Below are 12,821 nucleotides of genomic sequence, written 5' to 3' on the forward strand. Positions count from 1 at the left end.
ACTCTTGAGAAAAATCTGAATCATAACCTTCAATTATTTCAGAGATGAATGATAACTACAAGGAAGAAACAACTAATTATCTGAGCGAATTTAGATATTCTATTATAGTTTTTAAACTATCTTTAAAACTTATAGCAAACATGAAAATGTTTGGTTTGCTTGCAATTTTCTTTTTGCCACAGAAAAAAACACATAATAGAGACCACAAAGGCAATATATATGCAAATTTAAAATTAGCAGCCATCTTATATCCTATTATAAATGGAGTTTCAGAGAGGCTTTCCTCGCAAAGATACTTATCATAGTCCAGAAACAATTAAAAATTAAGAAAAAAGGAAAGGTACCATTTACTTTTCTCCCAACCTCTGTATTCCACACCCACGCACAGATGCCAGAAAGAGCTTTAGTTTCAATACTTAGAAAAAGGATTATATTAAGAAGGATATGCTTATAAAATAATACTACATTAAAAATTATTTGGGAGTCTATCACACTAGAACCCAAAATTAGAAAGAAATTTATATATTTAGATGGGCATTCTTTGCCTGCAGAAGACTTTATGAAGTATGATCTGTATACCTGCCACACAATCCCACCCTCACGCTCTTGAGCCCACAGAGCAAGATCATTTTATGGCGCCATGCTTTTCACAGTCTATTCTCTCTGCCTAGTATGAATCCCCCGACTCCAATTCTTTTACCCCTTGAAAACTCCCACTCATCTTTGAAAGCACAGGTTGAACAATACTTGATGAAGCCTTTCCCGAAACCCTTCAGGAAGAATTCATCATTTTATCCTCTCTATGTCTAAGGACATCTGTTCACTAGAACAATAAGTATCACTTCTATTATGTTCCCCGAGAGCAAACTGGCTCTAAATTCCAAGTGCTCGCCATTGTTCCTGGCATATACTAGGTGTTCAGTGAATATTTTTTGAATGAAGGACTTACTTTCTTGATACCTCCTTAAAAAGTTTACAAGTATTTCTAGTTATACACATTGAGCAGCAAGCAGACATGGTATAGTATAGTTAAAAACTGACAGAATTATTATACTTTAAATCTGGTTCTTAAATAATTATGAACATTAAAAGTCACAATTTTACATTTCTGCAGCCTAGCTAAATAATGCTGCTTCTCCTCTAATTAAGCCTGGATATGGCGACCACACTGGGAAGTTTAAAAGTTTTCTAAAATAAAGTATCCACATTCCAGGCAAAGAGAAGGTGCCATTCTTGAGGACATTCAAACACTTTCAGGCGCACTTGATTCACTTAACCATTTCAGTAAAAAATCAATAGTGTACACTTAATATCTGTTTTCACATTATTTAATGTAATTGTTGTGTTCAAAGGGGTTCTTTTAAAAAAAATCTCATCTACCATTAACTTTGTCATGAGAGAACAAAGACATACAAAGTATTGATTATCCTTCCCTGCTGTGAATGCATAATGCATTCTTATGTAAAGCTACAGTACCACAAATAGTATTATGATAATAAAAAACTAGTAATTCTATGTTGCAGACCAATGACTATGATCACATACTATAGTAAAGTTGAGAACTTAATGTGTGTATCATGTAAGTTACTAGGTCAACTTGGTAAACACACAAATAAATTCATATGTGAGATAATATAAAAATCTATTATCCCATTAGAGTTCCTTTAAAACATTAATAATGTTTTTTAAGTTGCAAAAAGAATTCATAATATTGAAACCCCTATAGTTTCTTAATATAATTGTTGACTTTTACTGCTAATTAACACAAGATATCTTCATAGACAACCCAAGTCAAAATAAATAAACTTATTTCACCTTTTTTTTCTATAAATAGTAAAGATACATGTACTATTTATAGAACATGTACTTTTTTTCAAAGTACAAATCTGAAATATGAGTAGAATTTTCCTCAAATATCAAGACAATATATTTATTTTAATGTATATTCTTAAAAATAGCAATTTTCTATCATTTTTCCTGGGCCTGTTTTCAAATGAGAAATGACTCTCAAAGGAGAAATTGAAGTATGAATGATACACAGGACAACAGAAACCCATCAAAACTTTACTGATTAAAAAATTTTCTTATCTATTTCAGATGTGTTGTCAACAGGATTTTTCCCTTGGGAATTTATAATTCGTAAATTAGCCAAAGAAAAGAATGCTTCAAAAATTTCTTATCATGCAGTTGTTTGCTTTTGCTTCAAATAAACAAAACATCCAAAATTCATGCAGTACCAATAGGTTAAAATCTCCTAAAATCTTGCAAGTGAGGCACATACTGACATAATCTGCTATTTCCCTTCAAACAGAGACCTTTCCAAACACTGAACAAAATTTTAATTCCAGAGAATAAATGCCTTAAAAAACTATATCCAAAACAAAAACTTTTAATTTATTGTATTTCTTGTTTCAACTAATTTTTAAAGCTCTTTAGAAAAAAAGTAGCAATGTGTATATATTAATATACACTTTAATTACTGCCTACATTTTCTAAAGAAACTGGAAACAACCAATTAATCAGTTGGTGTTTTAATGTGAGAGGGAAAATACACATATTATGATAGGGAAAAGCCATTTACTTAACCATAAAATGAGACTGCCTAGGCCAATGTTCCTTGGAACTAAGAATGCCAAGTGGTGCTATGTGTAAAGATATGTGCAAAAAATTCTTTAGTCCAGTGGTGTTTGCGAAATGTCTGTTCAAAAAAGTTAAATAGGTAGTGAAGGAATTCCCAGAGCGGTTAATATGCTAATGTCCATTCTAAATCACATCATATGTCATAACAGGCAGAATTTTCCAGACTACTTAATAATAAAGTCTTTTTTTCCCTTTTTTTTTTTTGCAGAAAGAGGGGCACATTCCTGGCCATTGACTACAACTAGGTCTTAATGTACCTTTTTTTTGGTACACATACTCCTTAAGTGGCTTTGTAGCAATATTCAGGTCCCTCAAACCAAACATTTTTTGGAGCTTTAATAGAATGACTCCTTTAGCTACTTTACCTTAGTTAGAAATCTACATTTCTCTTTTACATTTGGTGTTGTTTCATTTGTTTTCTAATTTTCCACTTTCAGAGAAAGAAGTACCAACCTGAACGCTTCAAGGTACTCAGTATCTCCCATGGGGGGATCAAGGCCACCTGTCCAGGCAATATTTATATTGTATCCTTCTCCAAGGCCTGTTCCAACCTAGGAAGAGAAAAACCACACCACAGTGGGTAGAGAAGAGCACAGGGAAGAAGCAAGAAGAGAGGAAAACAAACACATGTGAGCTCTTGTAATAAACATCAAACAACATGTCAAATCAGCCCAACTTTGCTTGACAACCAGTGCTCTGGGTTATGCACTTGTTCTGCACTGGTTCTTGGTCCCGTGGGACAATTCAGTAATCTCGTGTAATTTAAAACACCAGCAAAGGACAAGAAAATTAGGGGTAATCATGCAATGCAATTACCTGAAAGATACAAATAAAAGTGGGGCTCTAAAGAAATAAACCGAACCTCATTTGGGGCTCCACTGCCAGGGAAAAAGTTCCCTTCATCATAGCGATGGAGTGAAATATACAGGATGCTGGGGTCAGCATAAAAGGCCTGCTGTGTACCATTTCCATGGTGAACATCCTACAGGGGGGAAAAAAAAACAGATGACAAATACAGTCGTGTCTCACTCTGTGTGGAGACAACTTTTCTAATTTCTAGTTCCCTGTCTTTCTACCCCACCCTCCTTCTCATTTGCTGTCTTGTATGTCCCTCTTTCTTTCTCCTGTTCAGCTTGCTTCCACACCACCCCCTTTACTTCCTGAACTTTCAGGCAAATTACCCTTTAATGCACTCATTTTTTAAACTGGCTTCTAAAAATCAGGAAACCACAGCAAACATGCCCTGGAGACTCCAGATGAGCAGTCATTGAGAAAGCCCAGTCCTTTGGTACAATTAGATATTTATACACCGGCCCTTTGTACTCTTTGCTTCAGTGATGGAATCTCGCATCCTGTTTTATGGAGGAATTTTATGACTTATTAACTGCCAACAGTTCATAACCCCTTAGGCTTAATTAACTAGCCTCATTGGCCTCTGAAGAAAGACTAATGTTTAAACTACAAACTAGTATTTTGCAGAAGGATCTATGGCTTACAGAGCATTTTCGCAATTCTTGACGGAACACTAAACATACGTGTATGCATTGATTTGCCAAGTCCCACCATTAAGGTCAAAGGCTTTGCAACCAGCTGAGTAAATTGGCTTTCTTGAAGCGTTCAATTCAGTTAGCAGTCCCTCAGCAGTTAGAATGACTTCAAAAGAGATGCCAGATGCAAAAAGGACTTCATACTTTATTTTGGTAAAATCGTGAAGGCAAGAGTCGAAGACACAGGAGCATGAGCTCATTAGCTATTAAATCATTTGGGCCAAAGCAGAAAGATGGCATGGGCCTTTATGCAATCTTGTCCAATCTGCCTAATTTTAATATTATATTATGGCTCTCTTCCCAGCCTCCTTCTTCCTATTTTTTCTTTCTGCACACCACTCCCCCTTCCCACAGGAAAAATAAAGGGCCTGTTTCATTAAAATGAAAGAAAAAAAAATTCTTAGGACATTTGTATTTGATAATGATTCAAGACTTAATAGTTCTTTTTTTCTAATTGTTTTATGATATAAATATGCTGGAAATGATAAAAGATATAGGAAAAATAAAACCAATAGCATTTTTAAAAACGTCCTTAATAAAAGACCCCAACTGTCAAGAGTCTCAGTTAATATGGTTCCTAATAGCTTCTGAACAAGATAAAATAAATGACTCATAAAAGTGAATATAACCTGTCTGTCATACAGAGTGAAGTAAGTCAGAAAGAGAAAGACAAATACCGTATGCTAACACATATATATGGAATTTAAGAAAAAAAACGTCATGAAGAACCTAGGGGTAAAACAGGAATAAAGACACAGACCTACTTGAGAATGGACTTGAGGATATGGGGAGGGGGAAGGGTAAGCTGTGACAAAGTGAGAGAGAGGCATGGACATATATACACTACCAAACGTAAGGTAGATAGATAGTGGGAAGCAGCCGCATAGCACAGGGAGATCAGCTCGGTGCTTTGTGACCGCCTGGAGGGGTGGGATAGGGAGGGTGGGAGGGAGGGAGACGCAAGAGGGAAGGGATATGGGAACAGATGTATATGTATGACTGATTCACTTTGTTATAAAGCAGAAACTAATAAAAAATAAAAAAAATACAAAAAGTGAATAACCTATATATTTGTATTTAATATAGTATTACTGCTACATGTGTAACATTTATAGTTTCAGGTTCTGTTATAAAAAAGTATTGGTCACTTGTAACTACTTACTTACACTGTACTTTATTTTATATCAGTAAGAATCACACTATTTTCAACAATGATTCCTACAATTTTTGAGTCAGGTACCATATTAAATATCTTGCATAGATTATTTAACATTTATATGAGGTATATGATATTATCACTGATTTAAAAGGTAAGTAGACTGAGACTTGGAGAGCTTCAGTTATTTTTCAAGACAGGGTCTTGAATCCACTTCTCAGTCCAAAGGCCAAACTCATAACCATTATGCTATTAACTTATACTTACATTCGTATCTCTTTGATCTTAGCAAATCTATGAAGTGAGACTGGTGGTCATTATTGTTCCTTATTGAGGTTTATATGACTTGTCTCCACTTCAACCTCCAGCCCAGAACTCCCTCACTAGACACCACCCAAACATCCTTTTGGTGGGTTCTAAAAGCAGTGAGCTTGCTATCCACAGTGTAGACATACACTAATCCTCCCCCCTTTTATATAGTACACATATCCAAAATCAATTAAGGAATCATAAAATATTTGGAAAGAAAGGCATCTTTCCAGAAACTTGTCCTGACTAAAGGCATACACACACATCAGGGAAAAAAATAGCTTACTGAAAAAAATATATATTAATTCCTGGATTTCTGAACGTTCAAAGGAAAGGAAGGACGAAATAGCAAAACTTGTCCTTTATGAGAACAAAAATGATACAATTTAACGCACAATGTCTTGAATTTGCTACTGGATACCTAGAGAATGGACAAACAAAATATTTTGAAAAATAACAGTGATAGAATATTTGCATTGCTACTACAGGATATAATTTTTAGTCAGCGTTGTAAGAAAAATTTTGCTCTGGGCCTAGATACATCCACAGTTTGAAAACCAGAAAAATATTGCCTTGATGTTGTAAAGGTTTATCTAAGAAGGTCAAATAAAAGATAATTTGTCTTAGATATAAAATAATGTGTTCTTCAAAAATGTGTTGGGTGCTTATTGTTGCACAAATTTCAGAATAAGAAATATACTCTTGCCCACAGCACAATAAGGTTTCAACAGACATCATTCATTAAAATTCACAAACCCATTCTAAAATACTTGGATAATTCTTGATTCCATATTTATATTCACAAAGCATTTAGAGATAAAGGTAAGTCCAAATGTGCCTTTTGTTTTGGGCAACAACTTATAATCTTGAGAGTATTTTTCCAGTTTCTCTGAAAATATAAATACAAAATACTTTCTGGTCAGATATGATCTGAGGATTTTTTCTCCATAGCAACAAATATATACTAGATCAATATAAGACAATTATTGGTGATTATGAGGACTTACTATAGTAAGGAAATGAACCAAATCATGAACAGCCTCAAAATAGATCTTGTATCTAAGATTTGCTGGGAAATACTGAAAAATCATTTCGCTATTTTACTGATTAAAGATATACTGTGAAAATTTATTCTGTACAAGGATTTAGAGCCAACATGTTTTCACTACAATGTTAAAATAGCTCTGAATAAATTATATATTCTATCAACTAATGTTATCACTTATAATTATTTAGTACAGGCACTTGCGACAATCCTTTGGTCAAGTCTGGTTCTTGACCAAAAATGGAACTGCCTAAGATCTATGGACATTTGAAGTGTCTTTTTTTTTTTAATGAAAACAGCCTAAAACATATTATTTTCGACTGAAAGTCACATTACATAAAAGCTACCTAAGTCAGTCATTCAGGTAAATCCTACTTCTAGGACAGGTTCACACCCTGAACACAATGGCCAGTCTCTTGCAAGCTGAAAAGCAAGTGCACCTGCTCTCTCTCTTCACCAATCTGCATATCTTTGGAATCTTCCCCAGAAGGAGAACTGGAATGAATAAGCTCCACAGATCAACTAGAATCATTCCTGCCTAAAATACTCAACGCCTCTGATATTTGGCTGTGGCTTCAAATAGGGGGTGCATTAGAGCTCTGTTATTAGGCATCTAAAAAATGTGGAATCTAGCTGCTGAAACAATGGAGTAGCTCTGCCTTCTGTTGGCCTAGGAATTGATGGAGCTGGTTCATATCATTTAGCTAAAGTTAGTGACTTTGTATATGCAGGAATGAAGTTCTTCTGCCACTGAAGAACCTTCACTTTTCCTCTGCTAACTTGCAGAACAGACCTGTCAGCCAGGGAGAACGGATGTCTCAGCGCCACGTGGCACTTCAAAACTTCCTTCTCGGCAGCTGGAAGAAACAGGGGAATTTCCTCAAAGTATCCCTGCAGCTGCAGAATTTGGAAGACTTGAAAGTAAGAATATGCGGGCTGGTGGTGATCTCAGAGGCAACCCTTTGGACAGAACTTCATATGTTTAGAGAATATAAAACAAAAACTTCTCTTTTACTATAGCCTGTTGGGAAATCAGTATCCTTTACGTGGGATAATGGAGCAAATTCATAATCAAAGGCCAGTAAGCTTACAGGACACTCCTTATAGCTACCAAGCAACTTAATTTATAAATCATATCAAATTACATCCAACAAACTTTTATTCTTATATTCATGTACAAAAACAAAACCTTATACACAAATCCTCTGAGGTACAAAATATTCATCTATCACAAGCCAGGCATTTTAGCCTTCAAGTCTCTTGTACAATTCATTGCTTTAGAGTTTGGATGTCACAAATGTGCTTTCAAAGAGCCTCTTAACAGTTATTATCTTCATAGTAGAGGAGATTCCTCAGAAAGTAATACTAAAAAATTCTTAAGGATAGGTGACAGTTTAACAATCTCCTTCCTGAATAATTGTGACAAATTTAGAAAGCATAGAAAAATTTTCCCACAATCCTTGGTCTTCGTCTGCTATCCTTTCTTCAAGTTTTTCACTTATCTTTCGAGCAAAACTTAAGAGTTCTAGAAACATATTAAATATTTTTAAAATTTACCATCTTATAAATCATGCAAGCCAATGATTATTATTTAAAACATCATTTTGTATATACATGGGAAAATAGGTACTGATGTCCTCATTTTTGTAAAATTTTAAGACCTTGCTGCTGTAGTATATCTAGGCCTTCAACACATTTCTTTAATGTTGAACTATGACCTATACTGAAACTTAAGCATGTTTGGAAAATACATGGGAAATTGGGTTTCAATACTCTCAGCACCAAAGAACTTGCAGAAAGGCTACACTACAGGATGTGGAAAATAACCATTCCTACCAAACAGTACAAATGGTTATCAGTCTTTCATTCCTTTTATCTTCATTTTAACTTGACTAAGTATTTCTTCACATGGCTTGGTTTGTGCTCTCTCAACCCTTTGGTGTGCCTGCTTAACTGAATCAGAGGGCGGGACAGGGAGGCCACGACTTCCCAATAAGATTTAATTATGAGTGCAGATACGAACAAGATTTAGACTATTAAGCCTTGCACTTCAAAAAAAACTTTTAACATATTTTGCCTTTAAATCTTTTATCACCTGCAAAAATTAATTAAGTGCAGATGTAGCAGGTTAGCTTTGGATGCCAGGGTTCATTTCCTGTCTATGCTTTGTCAGACAACCTATTACACCTCCTCGTGAACTGGAGGCAAACTGAAAACGGGGCTCATAAATCACCAGTCAGCTCTCTTTCGCCCTTTCCTGGGTTGGTCCCTTTGTATGGGGCAGATCTCCAGCTCATTATTCACAAATATACTATAGACAACCTGCCAAGTGTCATCTGCATTTAAACAAACCATTTGTTAAACAAATTATAACTCCATTGTGTAAGAATGCATCATGTTAAAATGCAAGACTAATCTAATGCCTCTGACTTTTAATCACTCAGGGTTCCTGCCGGGAGTCATCCCAAACTGGCATACATGATCTGAGATCTTTTCAGAAAAAATGACATGCTGACTTGTTTTAATAATACCACTGTTGCACAACAAGCAACATGATTGCTAACCAGGGGAAGTGGCCAATTGGTTACCAAAGCAACAGCATTCTTTCCAGCACATCTGACTATTTAAAGTCTATATTCTGCAGGGAAAAGTAAATTCAGGTTCTGTTGGGTTATTTTAACTGTGGAAGTATCAATTCATTTAAGCATCATAAAAGTTGCCCTGATCTGCGCCTTCTTCTCATTAAATTGCAGTTAACACCATGAAAGTGAAACGTGAATGTTTATGGTTTCAGAACTGCAATCCTGAATTTAATGAGTTTCCATATTCAAAGGAAACACACCCTTCAGTTGTGTGCAAGTGCGAAAAGCAAGGCAACCTAACAGAGAAATACAAATTCACTCCCTTTTATCTAGAGTCACTGAAAATGCAGCTCTGGCCAGGAATACATACCAGATCTACAATCAATATCTTGCTTATATTTAGTTGGTCTCTCAAGTATTTGGCGGTAATTGCAACTGAATTAAAAAAGCAGAACCCCCTGCGGAATAGAGAAGAACAGAGAAATAAGAAAGCAAATCAGCCAGGAAAACCATTATAAATAATGTTCAGAGCATTTTTTAAAATGCTATATGATCTCTGAAGCCATAAATCTGCTTCTGGGAGTACCTCGCAAGATTTCTCAGTCCATCTGCTAACAATTAGAGGCTTCAGAGACATGCACAGGGCAGGTGACCGCCAGGAACCGTGGCGCTTGGAGATGGGCAACAGTCCCTGGTACTTACATGGCTGTGGATTCTTCAGCGTGATGGCCTGGGGGCCTCACAACAGCAAATCCATTCTGTAAGAACAAGACAGATTTTCATTGATCAGATAGGAGAGGATTGCTTGGATCTCCATGTACTACAGAGCATCAGGCACACACAAAAAGACTGAAATCTGTAAGAGGCTTCAGAGCTTGTTTTCTTGCCCCCATTACCGTTTCACAAAATGAACAGAAACAATACATATGATCACATTTTCTCAGATCATGTCTCAAAAAGAAGGCTCCCACAGAGCCAGGGGAAGAACGGGGATTTGGGAGTTGTACCTAGCTGGCAAATGTGTACATCAGCTGTTATACTAGCATGATTCATTTTCAAGAACAACTTCTTATTTTATGACACCAGCATCCTAGAGAGGGAGAACAAATTCACTCTTGGTGCAGGTTTGGGTCAAAGTTCGGAAAGACCACAGAGGATCCAAAGTGAAAATTCTTTAGCTGGATTTCCTCAATGATTATTTCCACTCCAACGTCAGCAAAATGATAAATTTACACTCACACACTCACATACACACAAAAGAAACCCCAGAAAGGTGAAAAAGAGAACAATGGAAAGCCCATATTTCTTCCAGTCTATAAATTTAGCTTGGATGACTGCCAAGACTTGCAACTTTATTGGATTCCCTAAGTCAATTTCTAGCCCACGTTCTGGAATTTTATAAAGAATTCCAGGGCTGAGTAGCAATCAGATCTATCCATGATCAAGGAATGCCTTAACCTCCAGATTAGTTGGAATGCATCACGGAAAGCTGAAGTAACTCCAGCATGAAGGCAGGGAACTATAAATCCTTGCAAAGCCAGCATGCTCAGAAAAGCTGGGCTGCTTGATGTGAAAAAAGAAATCATTTATCAGATGGCTCACACCACCTTTCACTTAACTATGATACAAGTAACATGCTCATGACAGAATGTTTCTTTAATATACAATCCTAAAACTTTTGAAATAATTTTAATATACCCCAGGGATATTTTTTCCTAGATCTTACTACAAGCATAAAGATAGTCTCAAGAAAAATAACCTATTCCCAACGGCTGTAAATATACATAAATTTTTCTAGAACATAATGGTAATTAACACATGAGTTAATTTGCCATATATTTTCATGGGCATATACATAATGATAATCCCAGAAGCAAATTAGAAGTCAATAACACAATACCAATTACAAATCTAGAAATAATGATAAACATATTCCCTATTCTTGTTCTTAAGCAAGTTACTATCTCTGTGGCTATAAAAGATTAATATAAAAGAAACTATTAATGAACAACACAAGACAGTAGAGAGTGCAATTTTAAGACTGGAGTGAAACTCTAGAGTGCTACATGACTTCTGAGAATGGAGAATTCTGTAAAGATTAGATATGTGCGATATGTTTTACTGCGAAAACAGTAGTTAGGGTGAAAATAACAACCAATATAATACAAGGCAAGATAATTAGCATGTAATAAAATTTTACAATTAGATCTTTGTATACTAATACTAATGATACAATACTAATGATCTTTTATAATTCAATTAAAAATACTACGCTTTGTGTGTTAAAGGACATGACTAGACAATACAAAGAAGAAAACATCCAGTAATCAATAACTATAAGAAAAAATATTCACCTTAATTAGTAATCAAATACAAGCAGATGAAAATCCCAATGGGAAGCCATTTTTCCACTTAGGAAATTAAAACTTTAAAAAATACTCCATGCTGACAATGGAGGGGTGCCTATATACTGATAAATGATGTCTGCAGGAGGATAATTTATTATAGTCTTTCTGGAAAATAATCTACCTCTATACATTTATAGCCTTTATAAAACATTTACCCTTTGAACTAGTTATCTACTTAAAGGATTTCTGCTCTAAAGGTGTTATTAATTGTATAGACAAGTATTTATGTAAAAGATAATGTTTTATTTACAATAGGAAAAATGGGAATTATCTAAGTTGGTTAATATTAGGAGAATGGTTAAATGAAATATGGTACATCTATACCACAGAATATTAGAGAGCCATTAAAATTTTGTTATAAATATTTAGTGGAACAGTAAAGACTTAGCAATTTACAAGTACTAGTGTTGAAAATAATACATAAAGCAGGATATATCTGAGTGATAGTATTATGTGGATTATATTTAATTTATAATTTCAAGTATTTTCCAAATGGTTTTACAACAAACGTCAATTATTTCAGAGTGAAAAAATACTATAAAACAAAGAGAAAGTTGAGAGGTAAATTTTAAAGGGTCTTACAAGAAGAGTTGTGTTCATAAAGGTGAAAAAGGACTTAAATAGTATTCTGGGCAGGGGGAAAAGCATAAACATGGCTCAGAGAAAAAGGATTTTAGAAAGTATTATGTACAGAAAATGAACCTGAATAGAGTTCATGTTAAGGAAAAAAAAATGGAAGTGAAATCGCACAGGTAACTAGCTAGATTATAGAAGACAAAAAGCCAAATAGAATTTAATTCCATCTTCTTTTCTCTTATAGCCAAATTCCTTGAACAAAAGGTCTGCCTTTCACTTTACAGTTTTCTTCAGTTACCTCTACCATTTTGCTTAACTACTTGATTTTAGATCGAAAATTATCTTCTTGACAATAATAAATATTTGCTTAGTTATCATGATCTACCCAAACTTTCCAATGTGTTCTCAGGAATGGCAAACTCCCCTACATTTTCCAAGTCTTCTCTGAGGGGTCCCTGTCTTTCCTTAGTTGAAACCTGGCAAGGCTGCTTCTCCCATAATATGCTCAGGTGGTAGCTATTTCCTCTCTCACATCTCACCAACCTGCCTGCAGCAGAA

General features: G+C 35.1%; 1 protein-coding gene across 1 annotated transcript in view; it reads right to left on the reverse strand.

Annotated features, from left to right (window-relative positions):
* HDAC9 (histone deacetylase 9) overlaps nt 1–12,821 on the reverse strand; it is a 582,852-nt gene that overhangs the window by 203,011 nt on the left and 367,020 nt on the right. The window contains exons 18-21 of the mRNA XM_081243377.1: nt 9,982–10,037; nt 9,650–9,737; nt 3,503–3,622; nt 3,094–3,191 (exon numbers count right to left, since the gene is read on the reverse strand). Coding sequence (XP_081099503.1) covers nt 3,094–3,191; nt 3,503–3,622; nt 9,650–9,737; nt 9,982–10,037 — 362 coding nt within the window. The remainder of the gene's footprint in view (nt 1–3,093; nt 3,192–3,502; nt 3,623–9,649; nt 9,738–9,981; nt 10,038–12,821) is intronic.

The sequence above is a fragment of the Mesoplodon bidens genome, assembly GCF_964165515.1.
Source record: "Mesoplodon bidens genome assembly, chromosome: 9".
Taxonomy (NCBI): Eukaryota; Metazoa; Chordata; class Mammalia; order Artiodactyla; family Ziphiidae; genus Mesoplodon; species Mesoplodon bidens.